This window comes from Pygoscelis adeliae, unplaced genomic scaffold (assembly GCF_000699105.1).
Source record: "Pygoscelis adeliae isolate BGI_AS28 unplaced genomic scaffold, ASM69910v1 Scaffold183, whole genome shotgun sequence".
NCBI lineage: Eukaryota > Metazoa > Chordata > Aves > Sphenisciformes > Spheniscidae > Pygoscelis > Pygoscelis adeliae.
Genome location: NW_008824536.1, coordinates 2365883 through 2385365, shown reverse-complemented (window position 1 = coordinate 2385365; position 19483 = coordinate 2365883). Strand labels below are relative to the sequence as shown.

General features: G+C 34.7%; 1 protein-coding gene across 2 annotated transcripts in view; it reads right to left on the bottom strand.

The window, feature by feature from the left end:
* Positions 1-1199: 1199 nt before the first annotated feature.
* Positions 1200-19483, bottom strand: part of ZNF280D (zinc finger protein 280D) — a 50519-nt gene continuing 32235 nt past the window's right edge. Inside the window, exons 17-20 of one of the 2 annotated variants that reach the window (XM_009321589.1) lie at positions 13654-13699; positions 10997-11052; positions 5025-5696; positions 1200-3561 (exon numbers count right to left, since the gene is read on the bottom strand). In XM_009321589.1, the coding sequence (XP_009319864.1) occupies positions 5060-5696; positions 10997-11052; positions 13654-13699 (739 nt within the window). In that variant the 3' untranslated portion in view covers positions 1200-3561; positions 5025-5059. Of the gene's footprint in view, positions 3562-4469; positions 5697-10996; positions 11053-13653; positions 13700-19483 lie in introns of those variants that run through there. The other variant, XM_009321590.1, reaches the window with a different exon arrangement.

Here is a 19483-nt window from a genome sequence, read left to right as displayed (position 1 = left end):
ACCACGTGCCATGAACTTGCTAGCTCAAAGAGGAAGTGAAGTCTTTCCAAGAAGATTAAGTGGAAAGACACAAATCTCAGCTGAATTCAGCTAAAAACCTGAGAAACTGGTACACAGAATTCAATCCTCATTTCAGGCAGCAAACACCCAGGTAATTCAAATACATACAATTTAAAAACTATTAAGTATTCATGTTCCGCTTCTTCTACAGCCTTAAAGGAGAGGACTTCAGTTTGTTGCTAGAATATCATGACAGGATCAGAATGAAAAAGTCACAAGAGGCTGTAAGAAACAGACCCGCAGGTTACTTTCCTTTAGTCAAAAGGATTAATTCTTAATTATACTATTTATAAGCAAAACATATGAAGGCTACATTTTCAAGGCTACCACGTTATCAGTATGAGACAACTTTCTTTATAAAGATACCACTATATGCTACCCCATTCACCAAAATTTTTGGAGAAAACAGCTCTTTTGAATTAAATACCTAACATTGAGAATTTAGTGAACTAAAATATGAAACAAAGTTTATTTACATTAAATTCATAACATAAGGGATTCATTTAGCAATGCTACTTAGAAAATGCTTAAAGAATGGAAAATTGGTTGCTGACAAGCTAACACTTTTTGATCATGGAATTAATCTTATTTTAAATTGTCTGATACAGCTCATACATGTAATTTGAGCATTTAATTTTCTTAATATGAAGCTAAATTTGCCCAAATTTAAACGTAGATATACATATAACATCACAGTTATCCTTGTGGTTGTCACAAAAATCTCAGCCTCCCTGAAATAATGGTTTGAACAGTAAAACAACCTCAACAAAACCAGCATTGTTACATCAATAAACACATTAGCTTTATAGCACCTTGCAGGCATAACAACTACATTAATTTCCCTCAAAATGAAGTGTTTCACAGCTAAACATTTTCCACTTTTTTTTTTTTTTTTACTCTGGTGCAATACAGGAAACATCAACTTAACATGGTTACTTTGGGTCAATGAAACGACTGAATACAAAATTTTAATTAAGTGTCTTAGAGCTAGAACAGTGATCCAAAACTCAGCGGAACATAGCAAAGAACTTTCTGCATAGTATCTGTAAATTAATATGAAATACCAGTCAACATACTTTCCCTTTTAGCGCTGAATTAATAGGGAAAAATTACAGAGTCAAAATTATGCATAAAAATGTAATGTTCAAAGGAGATAACATGCCAGGCTTCATCCAAGAACTGTCCTTTTGAGCTACATTAAAACTGGAGTAAAGGTTTTATTAAAAGTCATTCGAGTAATCATAAAACATACTTACCAATATTTTTTTATTAGAGGCATATTAAGCATACATCAAAAAAATACAGGATGCAACTAGTCAAAATAAGCTCACAAGCCTCAAAAATCAAACACTAATGAAAACAAAAAGAGAACAATCAGATATCAAATTTGCCCTACACAAAAATTTCTAAACAGTCTCTAACAAAACTCTACCGTGACAGCCTACAGCCACAGTCTTTGGTGGAATAATAGTGTATCCTACAGCATAAAAAAAATAACAGCTTTCTACATGCCAGCATATAAATAACAATGCCTAATGCCTGCAGAAAAGCTCTGAGATCTTTTATTTAAGGTTCTGCAGAATACTAAGTGTACTCAAGATTCTTTACCCTGACCTTCAGTTTCTAACGCCTTCTGGCAGTAAAGCACCACAGAATGTGATTTAACACCTATTGCCCAGGCTCCTCTCTCTTTCCCCATTTCCAGGAAAAGAAAAGTGGACACGGTTTTGTTATAAAAATGTTCTCATTTAAAGTACATCACCTAATACTTAGAACTCAGTATGTGCTATGATTTGATCTTTTTTTTCCCCTGGGTTTACTCATCCATTCTGTTAAAGAAAAACTGAACCGCAGGTAAACCAAAGTTTCTTTCCCAAACTGCCCAAGGCAAACTGACATGTTGGCTGCACTTGAGGAGGCTCCAAGTGACTGAACACTCACTGACCATAAGCTAATATGACAACAGTTTTCCATTAAATGCAAATAACGAAGATAGCATATGCGTGGCATGTGATTTCCTTAAAAATAAATGTTATAGAAACAATCTGAAATGATTATTCAAGCAAATATGGTAAATCTCTTGAGATGAGGGGAAATGGTCATTATAGTATGGATACCAAGAATTAACTTTAAGTTACTGTTTTTTAGTCAGGCAATGAAAACTTGAGGTAAAATGTCTTCCTAAGGACAAACAGAGGTGGCCCAGGATAAGAACTACTGATGGCCGGATGGAAAAACAACTTTTAAATGACTCAGAAACAAACAAAAACTGAATTATGTGCAGTTACATTCAAATAACTCAAAATTCGTTCAATGTAACTTGATCTTCTGGAGTGACTTCAGCCAAATGTACCAATTTAACTTATCTCTAGCAAACCTCCCGAATACCATGATAGAGATCAATCTTCATAATTGTGCAGTCTCCTACAGTGTTTAGTCAGCAAATGAATTACTTCATCTAGGAAAAATTGTAATGAATTTTAGTTTTTCTCCTTCACAAAAATACCATACCACTGTTTTCATGATACACCTCACTTGCCTATTTAAAGCTATCTGATGGTCTTGCTAGAACAATCTAGTTCTCTCTCACCTCTTCCTCTGGAAGGGCTACTAGATATTTGGGTGTTTTATACCTAACATTACCTTTTGTATAAGCATTCTCTACATGGTTTGAAACAAACAATGCTTTAATATATTAAGTATCTGAGTGTATATATATATATATACGTCTGCCAAATACACAGTTTTCAATCGGAGTTTTATTTTCCAACTTTTCTCAACAGTATATGGCCAAATTCTTCCAAATTCTTATTATTAAAATGGTAAATGTTTCAAAAATTTAATTGCATAATAAAAGACAAATGTGAGGAATTTACAAGCAAGTATCACACAACTGGTTGCAGTTGAACTTAATCTTTTCCAATGCCACATATCAGAGTGTTATTCAAAATATATCATTTGCATGGAAGATCATCAATCAGATTAAAAATACCATAGAGATTTCTCTGGTTTTAAACGCAGATGCATTCAGGAACTCCTTCAGTAACATACACATCAAGTTCCACAGCTGATTAAGTCCTTTAAACTGTCCTCATTATTTTATAATCTTCCACGTGTACATGCCTGAAGACATCAGACTGGTTAATAGTACCTCAAGTTAACAATTTCACTAAAATCTTTAAGAACAAAAGAATACTGCAACTTACTGCTCTCAGCTTTTTCGTGTGTCTTGTTATTTGAAGTTCTTAAAGTGGCAGATCTTGAAGAGCTGTGACTATGTAAACTGTTCCACTTGTCTTTTAAAAAGTCTTCTAAACCCACGTGGATGAAAATTAAGATGCAATTCAAAATTTAAGTCATATAACTCTTTAGAGTTTGAAGCAATTTTTGAGATGTTGAGATCGATGTGGTTTCTTTAGAGGCTCCAACAATAAGCTGGATGGTCTCTAAATTTTAATACTGTTGCTGATTAGATTCATTTAGCAGCTGAGCCCAGTTAACCTAGGAGGACAGAGTAGACTTCAGTTGCATGCTGATGGCCCAGAAAAATATCTCTATATAATCTGGAAAAGTTAGCTACAAAAATATGTTTATGCATAGGCACTTGCTCATTTAATTCTATCAAAAAAGCCCCCCAAATAAACAAACAAAAAACCCCACACAAGTCTCAAACTCACAATTTTAAAATTAAATAGTTTTGGGGAACTGTCACTAAATCTTTTAAAAAAAACGTGGGAAGACTATGCCCAAAGTTTCAAGCTGAGCATAAAATTATGCACAAAGACAAAATTTTGTTGCAAATATTTACTCAAAAAGTAATAATTTACAGCAGTGCTTTAACAGCTGTTCAAAACATTTAACATTCATTAGAAACAAAACTGTAAGTCAAAAGCACATTCTGAATGTTTCAAATGGAGCAATGAAGTCATAAGAGCAAGCTACCATTAATCATATGCATTCCTACATCTAGCTGCTAACTAGAAGACAAAAAAAAAAAACAAAAACAAAAAAAACAAACCAAAACCAGCAGCCATCTTTCTGTACACAATTTAGACTACAAAAAGTCCTGAAATTGAACTGTACAATTCTACTTTATATGCCCTTGTGTCCTTTTTGTAGCAGTTAGCCAGCAGCAGCTGCAAAATGGCAGAATGCATACCACTTGGTGTTTCCAGTTTGGGGTTTTCCTTCTTTTTGCTTGAGACAGGTTTTTACATTAAACCGTACTTTGGTGTGACTTACAGACCATTCCTACAGGTCTACGGCTAAGAATAATTAAAACAATGGTAAAAGCCTAACAGCTACAGTACTTTCAGCAGTATGTTCTACTTTATACAATTATGTTCGTTATTTCTGCACAGTCTGCACACTGAAAACCCCACAAGTATATATTTTTATTGTAATAATTCCACTTTCACTGAAAGTTTATTAAGGTAAGCTTACAGCCTGGCAGGATTACACCTGTACAGAGGTGCATAGACTCATATAATTCTGTTTACATGCTTTTACAGACAGGAATGTGACACCAAGTCCAAAGGGTTATGTTTACCCAAATTATCAGCAGACCAATAACCATCATTACAAGCGTGCTCCATTTCAGCATCAGAAGTGAATTCATACTAAATTCCACTGTTTAATGATATTCACACTGAAGGATTTAAAAAAATATTTTTCTTGGCAAACAAATCACCTTATCCTGGGCTAGTTAACTATAAAAATTAGAATTTATTCCTCCTCTGAAATGTCAATCTAATAAGACATATCACATTCAAGAGACAGGAAGATATATTTGAACGTTACCTTTTGTAAATTTAGTTAATTCAGTTGTACATACACATACATGCGATCTTCATATGCAAAACTTCCCTTTAGTGTCTCTTTCTCTCCTCCCTCCCCCCCCTTTTTATTTTTAATAATCAGCATCAATGAGCACACTCATCAGGAATGGTCCATGGTGTTCTTACCATTGTTTATAACAAACAATAAAATTAAGATAATTTCAGCTTGCTTCATTTTCATCTGTCTTGTTTACAGTTGTTTCCATTCTGTTGGGACTGCTTTCTTTAGAAGTCTCCTCTGTTTGTTCAGAGAGTTGTCCAGCTTTCTTTGATGAAGGTGCAACATTACCTTTTTGAAGAATTTCAGTAGCTTCATGCTCTAGTACCTCTGATGGAGTCAAAGGCTCCAAATGAATACTGCCTTGTTCACTAATGTCTGAACTAACGGATTCAGGTTCATCTCTTTTTCTCAAGAACTGCTCAAAACTAACATCTTCACCCAATGTTAATTTTAAGTCCCTTGTGTTCACTGCTGAAAGTGTAGTTTCATCCAAGCTACGTACTTTAGTCTGCTCATTCAAAATAACATTATCTGAACTTTGGCAAGTTTTCAACTCACTTTCATCATGAATACATTTTTGTTTCTCATCTACTAATTGTTTGTTATTATCTGAATCACAACATGCTCCTTTCTCATGCAAAGAATTCTTTGAGCTGTTGTCAGGGAGTTCCAAACTAGGAACATTTTCTGTATTTGACAATGATGAGTTTTCTTCATTCTTTTCAACTGATGCAACTTTTTTAGTTTGATTTCTATTGCATTCTTTTGTTTCATCTGAAGAGTCATGCTCCTGTTTGCTGGAAAAAAAAACAAAACAAGTTATTTTTATAACAAATGAAATAAAGCAACACATGGCTGTACTCTGCAAAGTGACACTCAAAGTGGTATTGTAGATTTCCTATTTGGTATTTCTCAGAATTTTTCATAGCAAGATGGACTGAATTTAATTAACAGCTGCATTTTTCTTACCTATTTACAAACTCAGCTTTGTATTTAGCAGTCATTTAGTCTTTAGTTCTTGCATTTAATCTCCAGAAAGGAAGGTTGTCTCCTTTGTGTGACACATGGAATTTTCCAAAATACAATGTTAAGTTCCTCTACCTGCACAGCCTCTTTGACACAGATGTAGGTACAACTACTTGGAAACTTTTGTTGATGATGTGCAAGAAAAAGAAGCCAGTTCATACCTTTATACCGTCATACTGACTCTGCAATACTAATTAGAGTAAAGCAAGAAAAAAGCTAACAGTTGGAAATCTAAATTAAATGAAATCTGAAATTTAGTTGAGCAACTACAGATTTGGATTCACTGAAAAAGTGAATCTGTGAAGTAGCATTTTCAGTCACTTTCCAGCGTAAAACTGTATGTTTATAAAAAGGAAATATAGATCAGTACTGAATTATGCAAGTAAAAATGAGAATCTTGCTGTATAATAAAATCTAAAACACAGCATATGAACTTTGTAGACAAACTGATTGTTTAAATCTTGTATTATTTCCAATAAAGCCACATGCATGCAGTGCTTTAGAGTGACCAGGAAAAAAGAAAAAATCAGAATGCTGCAAAGAAAGTCTGTACTGTATACTTCAAACACCATCTGTACCCACAAAAATACAAAATAGTCTGGTCATATTGCTGTATGCAATTTGCTCATATGTTCATATTCCAACAGTCAAAATCCTAAATACTAGTTTCTAATATTTCTCTTCATTTGTTATAGGAACACCAGCTTCTCCCATCCTTTCAGCAATGGAGCTCAATTTTTGCTGTAAAGATTTAAATTTGGTAAAAGTTCAATATAATTTCTAATACATTCAAAATTTTTCAGAATGAAAAGTAGCTCAAATTACCTAAAATTATGATGGTGAGAAACAAACAGCGGGGGGGGGATGGGGGGGGGGGGGTGGAAGAACAACAGTTGGTCTGATTTCAGATATAAATTCTACATAGTAAGTGAAATTAGGAGCAAAAAAGTCTCCCAAATTAACTGTTAAAATTTAAAACTTAAATTGAAAATAGTCTCTGAACAGTGACATGCAGACAAAAGATGTGAGAGATACAATATCACCAAATATTTCATTAATCAAAATGCATTTGTACTTTATTTCTTCAAATAGTTTTAAAAATGGTTTGAAATAATTTTTAGCTAGAACCACTTTTAACATTACCTAAGCAACAGACAGTTCCAGGACTCTTAAAAGGAATAACCAATTTCCTGCTACTATGTTTTTATGATATATTTTCAAGCTGAAAAGTCTAGACGTTTTGTTCTACTGATTCAGGAATTTAAAACAATTCACGTGATTCGCCCATATGCTAAATGATATTGAGTTCTACAGAAAATGGTTATTCTGGAAGAGGTGCTACATACTACAAACATTCAGAAATCTGTTTTCAAGTTTCACTTTCACTTAAATAAACTAATCCAAGAATATTCCATTTCCTACTTTGAATTTAAGTCAGAGGAATATTTTTGAGTAGGGCTGAGAGATCCTTGAGTGGTGAAATCTTACCGGTCACTGAGGTAATCATAAGAATCTTTTCATCGTGTTACACTGATTTTTCATTCATAATAAGGAATTAACTCCAGAGACAGGCCAACCTCTTTACCTAATTACAACCTGTATTTGCTACTTGTGTCAAACAGAAAAGGTTTTTTTTCATTTATTGGACTATCTAAACCAGTAAATGACATTCTTGAATATACAAACAAATTTTCTATCCAAGTTCTCCTCCTCCCTCTCAAACTCCTAGAAAAAAGGGGAAAAAGGGTACTATTTCAGGGAAAACTCAAAACTAAGTTCCAGCACAAAAGTCAACACTCAGAAACACCCATCAGCTGTGGCTGACGTAACCAGTCTTGCCATAACTGTTCCTAATTACCTCATGTTCTGAGAAACACTTAAGCTATACAGAGCCATATAAAGGCTAGTGAATATTTAGAATTGTTTTCATATGAAAATCCAGTCAACTCTTTATGAAACAGTGTATATACATGACCTTTAGCTACTACTTTTCAACAAGCAGCTTGAGGGTGAGGTGTAGTTGCAGAGTTAACAAGATCATGCTTTATGTCGGAAGTTTTGAACACAGATATGCAAAAAAAAAAAGGGTTTAAATAAAGGGATGACTAATGCCTCATTAGCACACACAGAGCAGTGTTTCCACACTGGAAATCCTAGATGGATTACATACATGTACACACACACACTCACACCAAGAAACTCTTCAAAGGACAAATCTGCCCTTAATATATAAAAGGAATCCATCACAGTCTCCCTCACCTTCTAGTAACCAAAATCCCAGCTTCATCCAAACCCAGCCTCTCATTCTCTCTCATTTTTGGCAAAACACAGGAAGGGAGGCAGAGAAAGTGGGGAGAAAGAAAAGAAAAATCTATATACGTTCATCTCTCATGCAGAATCATGCTGTCTCACATCAGCATACCTTCCTGTGAGTCATTTATACCAATAAAACAGAGTATAAAAATAAAATCGAACAAGTTTTTGCACAACAATCACCATCACAAAAACAATTATCCACAAAAAAACAGTGATCCTTTAGGTCGCTAAGCACAACAGTAATTTCCTTTAGATGGAACAGTTCTCCAGTGAAATAATTTACCTCTGCTGAGAACTGCAGACAAATAAACAAAACCTAGCAATTGTGACGCCCTAAAATCGCACAATAAAAAGAAAAATCATACAGGATTTCAAGAAATCATTCTGTTTGTAAGTCAGTCGCTGAAAAAGAATAGCCTTCCATCCAATATTAGGAATGAAACCTATTCTTACTACTCTCTATGTGCAAACAATACTGGTTACAGTGTAAGAAAACTAAAAATTCAGACATCAAAAAGACCGGAAAATGCGAGAATGATAATAACTATTACATAGAAAGGAGGATTTCAGTGAACAGTTAGAATGTAAAATCTGACTTTTGTTTAATGAAAACAATGAACCCATTTTCTAAAGCATGATACAAACTGTGGCTAGACTATCAAATATGGGCTATACTAATGAACTAGCTGCCATATTGGCTATATGAAGTCAGGTTTTAGAATAAGACTACTTCAAGGGAGTAGCATAAGACATAATTTTGAATCCAAGAGATGAGTCTACCAGGTGCAAACACACACCCATCCCAAGCTACAGAAGCCTAGAAATTAAAAGGATTTTTTTCCTTTTTCTCATTGCATAGAAAATGTAAGATTTGGGTGCCAAGTGAGGCTGAGGGAAGCGAGGCTCTGAATATTTGTTGTTTTAAAATCCTACTACCTCAAATTTTTTTGCTGCTCTTTGCTATATATATTCACTTAATTTTATTTCGAGAGTTTTATTATTTTATATTGGTATTTTATATTAAGATATTAAAAATCATTCAGGGAAAAATTCTACAGCAAGAAAGAAAAAAAATCATACAACTTCAGAACAGAACTATAAACAAGTGACATTTACACATCTGCATACAGAGCAGTTGCAAAGTATGTGCAAACACACCTTCAATCTGTGGAAAAGTATTTCCAGGTAACAAAACCTGTATTACAGCTGCATTTATATTAACAGTTTGGTGAGACACCACCATGGTTTTGAGGCACATTCCTTGATTGTTCCCACACACTGGTTTGGTTTACAGAGCAGTTCTGGGATATGCAAACTAGATTTCATTTTGAGGAAAATGAACTGGAAGCTCTGATCCACAAGTGCTCCAACTCCTAACGGAGCTGTGTCCTCAAGAGTCCATACCAACAACGGGTGTTCCACACAGCTCTGACTATGTGCACAGTATGGGCATTCTGTCCAGGGAACACAATTCTGGTCTAAAATAACACCTCTGAACTACAGTGCAGTGAAGATGCAGGATTCTCAGAATCAACTGCTTTCACCTACTGATCTGCTCCTGCAGCACTAATTGCTTGCTAATATCAGCGTAACTATCTTGGCTTAATAACAGAGAAAAGTGTTTGAGGACTGAGAATCTCTGGTGCTAGAGCTACGATACTCCAGATGTCTGTCTTAAAGCCCCAAAAGTAGTATCAAACAAAGTTTTAACAGAAAAACAGAACAGATTTATATATTAAAATTATTTTTGTCTACTTAAACATTAGGAGAAAGTAATACATCATATTCAATTAGAATTACAGTGACTGTTTACTAATCCATAGCTTAAAGACAGTTAGGTTCCAATACCTGAACCATTTAGTCTCAATTCTTAAGCAAGCATTTTAAGTGAAAGTAAAATTTCATGCAATTTGGCCCACACTGCATATGACTAGAATAAAGAGAGATAAAGCAGAACCTTTTCTAAGAAGAAAAGTAACCTACAGAGAGGCTCTGAAAGCAGTTAGCTTTTTTTTGTAAAGGCACTATAAATGCATATATAACAAATAACTACAATTATGTTTTGACTAAGCTTTTAAAGCTTAAATTTGCACCAATGATTATAAAAGATGACTAACTGGAATAAGACATTTCAGGCTGTGGGATCTGGAGTAATAATTTAGATGAATTATATGAGGTATAAGTCTGCCCACAATATGCACCGAAAGAAATGTACAAGATTTCAATTATTTCCCCAGACTGACATAAAAAATTCCACAATTTTGCCTATTTTTTTAAGTGTAGAGCTATAATTGTTAGCTACCCAACAATTTCACATATTTGCTCTGCTAAGAATTTGGTTGACTATGCTTTCCACAAATGACACAGGTTTTTGAAAACCTAAATGAATATCCAAGAATTAACATTTTATACTTTATTTTAAAATTGTTTCCCAACTGCCCCACTAATAATCAACTCATATGCAATACTATAAAAAATGCTTCTTTTAACAATCTGTACAATTTATTTAATGTCTTATGAACCTTGACTGATTTGCAGTTTAAGCATTACTAAGAATGTGTTTTGACACGTGGAACCTACATTCTACACGTCTGTTGAGTAAGTACATTACAACCACCATTCAAAATTTTCTATTATAGAAAATACACATTATGAAAATACTAATTAAATACTTTTGCCCAGTTACCTGAGAAATAACACAGCATGTGTTATTTTATGTACCTGATTTCAAGATGCAGCTGATCATTGTATTTACCTTTCAAAAGCTGGTGTTTCTGTTTTTCCTTCAGATATACTAGGTCTTGAAATTTTCTGTAATAATTAATGATATTTCTTTTATTTTACATTCATGAGCAACTGATTACAATATAAAGTTGTAGAAATAATTTCACACTGACATTCCCATAAATCTGCTATGTAGCAGAGACTGAGCATGGATCTTAGCACAGATGTTTGCAAATAGTCTTCCAAGTTAAAAAAAAAACCAACCAAAAAAACCCCAGACACAAAGCAAAACTTTAAAGCTACTCTTGTAGCTTTTTTCATATACATAATTTCACTTATGCCTTATTGAATAGGATGCAATAAATCTGGACAGCTTGTTACTTAGAGGGGAAAAAAAAATCTGAACTAAACTTGTGTTTTGCTAGCAAAAAAAAGAAAGCAAAAAAAGCAAAGGAAAAGCAAGAAAGCCAAAGTTGAGCTGAGTATATTTTTTAAGCATTACACAGTGTTTTAGCCTACTGATGCTACTACATTAAGTGTAAGTATAAGGAAGATTCTTAAAGTGCTCGTCACAGAAGAAACTTTTGAGTCTCTATTAAACCTTACCCAATGAAATAACTTTTTAACTCTAAACAACATGAACAAAGGCAATTTTTCCCCCCCATTTTTAGAACAATAGAAAAGGAAGTGAGTGAAAACTGCCATTTGGAAACAGCCACACCAGTCTTCTAAAGGCATCTCCTATGCTACAGGGCATCTTGCCCATATAATCTTATTCTCATTTAGGAAATTGTAAATGCCTAAATGACAAAATTAAGAAATTAAACTTTTTTCTGTCTCAATAAAACTGTAAGTTAATTTTGGTTTTAAAATAGAAAAGGTCACTGTACATAGAGAAAAACAAACATTTTAAATGATTATTTGTATCACAACCTCTTAAACATTTAAAACTGTGTAAACAATGTTACGTACTTTTAGCATAGTATTTTTTCCTCCCCACAGAGGTGGTATATTTTGTTTCAATGAAGCCAAATTATGCAAGTATTTTAAAACTGTATGGTAAAATTAAGCTTATTCTATCTTCTAAAATACCCTTTGCTACACTTCTATCACACTTTGTTATATTTCTGTCATACAAAACCCATACACATATGACCCATGCTAAGAAACACTTTCTGACTTAAAATTACTACTTCCTACTACAGAACCTCCTTCCCTATCCACCATCCTCCTCTGCCCTGGCTGACCATATTCCCTCCGGGAACTACCAGAAAAGGAATATTTCCTGACTTTCCTCTCTGAGTTTTAAATGCTATGTTTTTAAACAACCTGATTCATCAATTTATATTTTTGGTTCTTCAGCACCCTAGGGGTCTGTCCTTTGACCTCCTGCTGTGTATTTCAACAAACAGCCAAAATGTCAAGCATCTGGCTGCAGCGAAATAACAGCCATTCCATGGCACCTTGGAAAAAACAACCAGAGGTTCCACATGGCCCAGATCACACTGAACGGCAACTCACTGTTCTGAAAGGTCTTGGTTCAGATGTCCTGGAAGCGCAGAGAACTAACACCAGAGTAGCCTATTCTGTCTGTATTCTCCATCTTTTCCAACCATAAGGGCTAGGGTGTGTGGGTTGGGTTTTTTTGTTTTGTTTTAGTTTGGATTTGGGGGAGATGTTGCATTTTTTGTTTTATTTTTTTAAACGAAAGCCAATATTATGAAACACAATTTTGTGGAGCAAAAAATGCAAATTCCACATCTTCGATAATGAGAAAAAAAAAAAAAAGAAAAAGAAAAACTAAGAGAAAACACACCTGAAGTGGTAATGGAGTCTATGGAAAGAAAAGGTGTTACTGTGTATGTTTGCGAATCTTGCTTAACACCGCTGAATGAAGATGAACAGTCTTCTCACATTTCTACAAAATCATTGCTTGTGTTAAAAAACATCACCAATCCCTTTGCATTTTGGAAAGCAGGCAAGCAGTGTTACAAGAAAAATCTTTACTAGGTCTGAGGACTTCTCCCACTCTCTTACCGGCTGGGATTTCTCTAACAGATTGCCCTTTTTGAAGGGCAACAGAAAGACAACTTCTTACAGAAGAAAATGCTGTAAAATCAGAATCCAAAGATAATATTTTTGAAAAAAGTTAAGATGATGTACTGTGAGATCATTTAGCTTCCTGATAGGCAGAAAGCAGGGGAAAATTTGTACACACGTTTAGAAAAAAAAAAAAAATTCAGGCCTAAAGAGGCATTTCCAAAGATTTTCCTCTTTAAAGCACTACAAATAAAAAAACCCTCAAAAAGTTACAGTTCAGAGTCAGTATTTACCCAGATCTCAGGTTATATTTCAGGTCAATTTCCAGGTTCCCTGAAGATGAAGATACATAAGGCAACTAAACAAAACCATTCCTTCATTGGAGCCTGGCATACAAATCAACCAGAACGGACTGACTGAAAACTGGAAAACTTTGGGTGTGGCAGACATACTGCAGGTGTCCCTCCAACACTGGCGTATCTTTTTGTAGCAAAACACAGAAAGCTAGATTTTTGCACTATGCATATCTTCTGAACACCATGACCCAGTATCATATGTATAGTTACAAAAGAATTGTCTTGGATCTTCAAACTAGTTATGAAGTTCAGACATATTGTAAGACTGTGTGGAGAAAAGAAAAGACATTACCTCCAACTTAGCTTCTCTCTCTCTAATGGAGATTTCGGTCTTTAACCTAGTAGATAATGAATTAAGATTCAATGTTTTAAAATACTGTATCGTTAAAACAGAGATAAGGATGAAGATACTTACAGTAAGAAAGCAACATGGTAATCTGGAATCAATTTTTGAAGTTGATACTTATTTTTAATAAGCTTAAACGTACTTCAGAGTTCCAGAAGAGCATTTCAGAACTTTAAAATGTTTTATTTGGTATACAGAAATGGTAAGATAAACTTGTTTTATGTAACCTGTTCCAGTTATCTCACCTCATGAAAACCAGGAAGCAACAGTTAAGATGGTTAGCAATACTTTTATTCTAGTGCTTACTGCAATTCTACATGAGGAATAATCTCCTCACCATAAACCATGACTGAAGTATTTAAGATCTGAAATGATAAATTTGCTGAAATGCCCTTTTTAAAAGTGCATAAAGCTACATTTTGACCCAACAAAAACATTCTGCAAAACAAGCTCGGTTTTCTTTTAATTGTCTACCATAACCCAAATGCCCAGAGCACAGCTGTAGTTTACTTTAGGGCAACTGTAAAACATTGCAGCTGACCTCCAACTACTATTTGGAGGAGATACTTCCCTCAAAAGACCTTCACAGGCACAGTCCATACATTAGATGAGCTATAAATTATTGAAATTTATTGACTTTTAAAACCACATTAATTAAACAGCTTATCACAACATCACTAAAATTGATTTTCTGTGTTTCTATAAGAAAATGCTATCGCAGAGATAGCAAGAAGTATGTCTCCTACAAAACCTTGTTAAGTCATCAGTTCCAACATAAAATCTAACCTTTCAAAGGTTTCCTATAAAAAAAGAAAAACCGAACAAAACCCTCAAAATTGCTTACACCTGTATCTTCTTTGTTGATGCTGCATTAAAGGCAAATTTAATCTGCTGAAGTATGGTGTAGCCTCTGTTATATTTAAATAATGTTATTAATCATAAATTAAATGATTCACAACCTCAGCAAGTCTTAATGGTTGTCTACAAGGTACAAAATACTTGACAGAAGAAACAGCTTTATCAACTTAAATTTTATGAAAAATGTATACTAGTATTAGATTGGTATCTGCCACATGTATTTTCCTAATTTGATCCAAGAAAGCAGTGCTAAAACCAGACCTTTTAAAGAATTTTAGCACATACTTTCAGCACACCATAAACACCTTCTAACACTAATGTTCTAGCAGGTAACCCACAACCTGGACTGTGGCATAAACAACCATTTATAACTATTTTAACTATTACATCTTGATTTGCAATAAAAGATGGCAAAAATAACTACAAAAAAGGGATTGTTTTAGAATAACATTGCTATGATAGCACTGTAACAATGCTCATCTAATTAACAGTAAGAAAAATGATCAAGGTAAATCAAACGACAACACACTTGGGTCAGGGACTTGAAATACTCTGAAGTATTTAATGGTGAGTAGCAACACCAGTAAAAAATGATGCAACACCAAATATTTAGCTTAGCTTTACTGCTTTAATGATGTCTATGCAAGAACTTAAACAAATATGTTGGAAATAGTAATTTGTCTAAAAACAGTCACTCTTGAAAGAGCAGAACAATTTAGACACAAATAAATAGATATTGTATAGCCAAGGACAAAACATACCGTTCTTATCTGAATAAATGTAAGTTTTGCCACCAAAATAAATGGGTATGAATTGGATCCAGTATCTGTAGATTGTTTTAAATACATTATAAACATTCCGACAGATTTCTGTGGTCATGTTTTATAGCTTATAAAACAGATTCAAACTGGCTAGTTTATGCTGGTTTGGAAGTGAACAGGGTTTATAATATTTTGTGATAACCACATCTTTGTTAATATGGTTTACCTTGGATTCCTGACATATATTCTCAACCTTAATTCTGTTTAGGAATAGTTCCTTCTAATTTGTAATTAGCAGAAGTTTCATAAATGGATACTAAACCATAGAAGACTATCACCTTGTGATGTTCCCAACACTATTATGGTATAAGAAACCTTAAATCCCATAGTTCTCAAGCAGCAAGAAAGGCAATGTACTTTCTTACATCTGTGGAGCTACAGTGCTTCTGGAAAGAACATTATGAAAATAAAACAAAGATCGTGACCATCTCTGGTAAATACAGCCTGCTGGTCCACAATTTCGAGCAATTTTGAAACCTCTCTAGAACTCTCCCAAGAGTCTTAATTCTACATAAAAATAAACTTCTAGTTAAGAACAATGAAAAAATATCCCTTAACTGTCAATCCCTTAAAAAAATGCTCCCAAAATGTAAAAAAAAAATATGCCCCGAAAATCAAAAGCTGAGCACAAAATTTCAGCTTGATTGAGATACTCAGTAAAATGGATTGGCCATAAAACCAGAGAGACTCAAAATAAAAGCTAGGAGGGTAAGAACATTAATTTAGACACCTTAAAGTCTAAATTCAGGTTGATCTGAAACTTTATTTGATACATGAGGAGTCACCTAGGACTAATGGAAGAGATTTGGAGTCAGTGAAACAAGTAGACTCTAAAATGCACAGTCCAAGCAAGTATTGTCATTTCTGAAATTCATACAGTCTCATTGCTTCCCCTCCTCTCACATAATAAAATTATGTATATTTGCGCGCACACACACACACAGCTCAAATCATGAGCAACTGTCTTGCCAGCGATCTGTCCTGTTTTCTTAAAACCAAAGAGTTACTCCCACAGCTTCTTTGGGTAAGTAGCACCGAAACTCGGCTGGAATCTTTTGCCAAACATCCCTTTTTTGTCCACCCCTAACCAAAAGTAACCTTCTCTAGGATGACTGTAGCTTCAAGAATTTCTAGAGAACAACTTTATGTTATTTAAGTGGCTCAAGGTACCTTCCGGCCACTCAATTGAACCATACCCAGCATTATAAATATAAATCTATTTAACAACCAAAAGAATGGAAAGGTCTTTTGGGTTTCTTTGTTGTTGGTTTTTTTTTTTTTAAACTTCAGCTTTTAGCAGAAATTCCCCATTTTAAAAAATATAACTCTAAGTAGAGCTGATGATTCATAAAGCACAACTCTCCCCCAAATATCTGATTGTATCAGCATTTACTGGGAAGGTACATGTGAATGCATAGTTAGAGAGAAGAAAAAGCTGCTTCTACGCTATGGTGTTTTACACTGTTAACCACTGAACGGGCAAGGAAAGATGGTGACATTCATGTTACTTGACGCTGTCTCCAGTTTCTCACCTGTAAAATGGGGTTAGCAGTGAAGACAGCTCTATAATAATAACTATTATTATCATTAGTGAAATGTTATTACGCACAAAGCTGCAGTGACAAACGTTTAACAGAATAACAGAAACAAACTATACTTTCTTGTCAGAAAGACTTTCAAAACAAAGGTAACACAGAATTTGCTAATCAAGCAAGGTTGCTCTGCAACTACATGTCTTTTAAGAGCCCATAACACAGTGACACTCAACGTCCTAAAAATAACAAAAAAGAGACAGGTTAAGGTACATACCAATGAAGTCTTAATTCTTTGACCATAAGCTAAACTGGTTATACCATGCATATTCATGCTCCGTCCTTGCAGATGTGGTCCAATATGCTGCATTATTCATATAACTTGGTAGTTGTTGGGACCATCAGGGATACTTAATATCAAGTCAGGCAGGTTTACTTGCATGGTTTAGTACTGGTTTTATGTTATGAGTTTTCCACATGAGTAACTTTTCTGAGATCCTCACACAAATGGAAACAGGATGCCGTGACACCAATTGTTTCTACATGAACTATTGACACAAATCTGGCAAATCTGAATGTAGCTTACGAGTGTTTTAACTGCAAGCCTGAAACTTAAAAAATTTCAGTAGCAAAGCTGTAAAAGAACCAAATGATAATATTCCAAATGAGCATTCAAAAGAGCTATAATTCACATAACTTCAAATCGAAGTGTCAATCTAGTGTAATTTCTGGGAAATTCTTAAAGAACATTTCTGAAAGCCACAAAAATCTCCAGTCATATTTCAGTTTTATTGTTGCTGGAAACCTGAATGAAAGTGAAATACCACAAATTCAACTTCCTCTGAAAGGCAACAGCATGTTCACAATGAAAACACAAACCCACTATGCTTTTTTGAATGCTGCTGTGTCAAAACAGAAGTAAGTCCTGCAAGAAAAACCTGTAGTAGGTAACTGATGCTTGAACAGCAGCATTCAAGATGGAACATAGCTTCTGTCAGAAGAAAAAAAAGTAGCAAAAAGAACAACGAGACTTTAGAGTACTGAGTAAGCGTGCAGATGCTCAATCACAATATGCATAAGAGACAATGGATGACAGGATCCTTGCTATTATCAGCAACACCACAGTGGCTGCAGAAGCTCACTATCACCAAAACTGTTACTATTTGAATACTAGAAGTGAAGAGGACAAAAATACTGGTAAAAAAAGGATTAATCTCAGAGAATTTGATTATGCAGAAAAAGAAAGTGCTGCAAATCAAGAACAGCTTGCATTCATCAGAAATAATCTCTTATAACTAGGAGGTTATAACAGTGACTGATCTCAGAGTAAGATTAGCTCTACCTATTAGGTTGCTTGGAAGCTAGTAAATTAGAGATTCAACCAAGACGCATATCCAGTGTAAGCAGGAGGTTGAGTTTGGAGGAACACTAGATATTCATCATGACAAAAGGAAAGCTCATCATATATCCAGACAACCTGTTGATGGATAAACTTGCCACAGATAATCTAGAACTAAAGATGAAGTCAGAAGCAGTGAAATCAAAAGTAGCAGATGTCTCAGCAGCTTGAGTAGAGCATCCTTGAAGACGAGAGATGATACCAAAAGAACAAGGTATGAATGAACTGTGGCTGCTCCACCCTCAGAATCAAGGCTCAATAAATGTATCTGCTTCCATCACTTGCTTTCCTCCTACAGTATTTAGGAGCAAAAAGAAGCTTAGCTACCCCAGAGCAAAGCAGCTAATAAATTCCTTTGGCCAAGATTCAGTTTATGCAGTTAATGCGACAGAAGTCATTCAAAGCATATTTTGCCACTATATACTGTAAAGTCATTGGCAGACAAAAATGCAACTTACTTGAATATTAAATAGATCAGGACTTGTATGTTTTAGTGAACACCCAAAGAGAATGACAAAGCCCTTTAGTTTCAGAAGCTAGGATCAAGTTCAGAACAAAATGGGCTTTGATGTCAACACATACATGTCATCATTTATACACTACTCTAGCTTGGGATGATATCAATAGACTTGAGCAGCAAAGAAACACTGCAAATGAGCAGCAAAGAAACACTGCATCACATAAGTGAAACTCCTGGTAAGCCTCTCTTCAAAGGATTATAGCCCCCAAAAAGCTGCAATTCAATGCTGCAAAGCAGAGAATGTTATCACAGAAGGGCCTTTGCCAGACTACAATATTGGGAGAAAAGACCAGACCTGCTGCCTAAAAGATGCAAGAAGAGAATACCACAGCTTCAATGTATGAAGAAAAAGGAAAAGGTCTGGTCAGATCCTTGTTTGCTTACATACCAAAATAATCCCAAGCTGGACTGGGTTCAATTTTCTGGTCCACAATGATGTATCAGTGAGCCAAGGCAGTATAGGATACCTGCTCACTTTCAACTCCCCTGCAACAAAAATGTCTGCTGTCAGTTCATTTAAAAATATGTTAATTGTTGCGCAAAGCAGAGAGTTGAGCATTAGAAGAGTATTGGCATAGTTATTAAGCCTTATTCCCTCAGCACAAGGTGGATCACTAAACAAACAAGGCAACTTTATGTAGAGTAA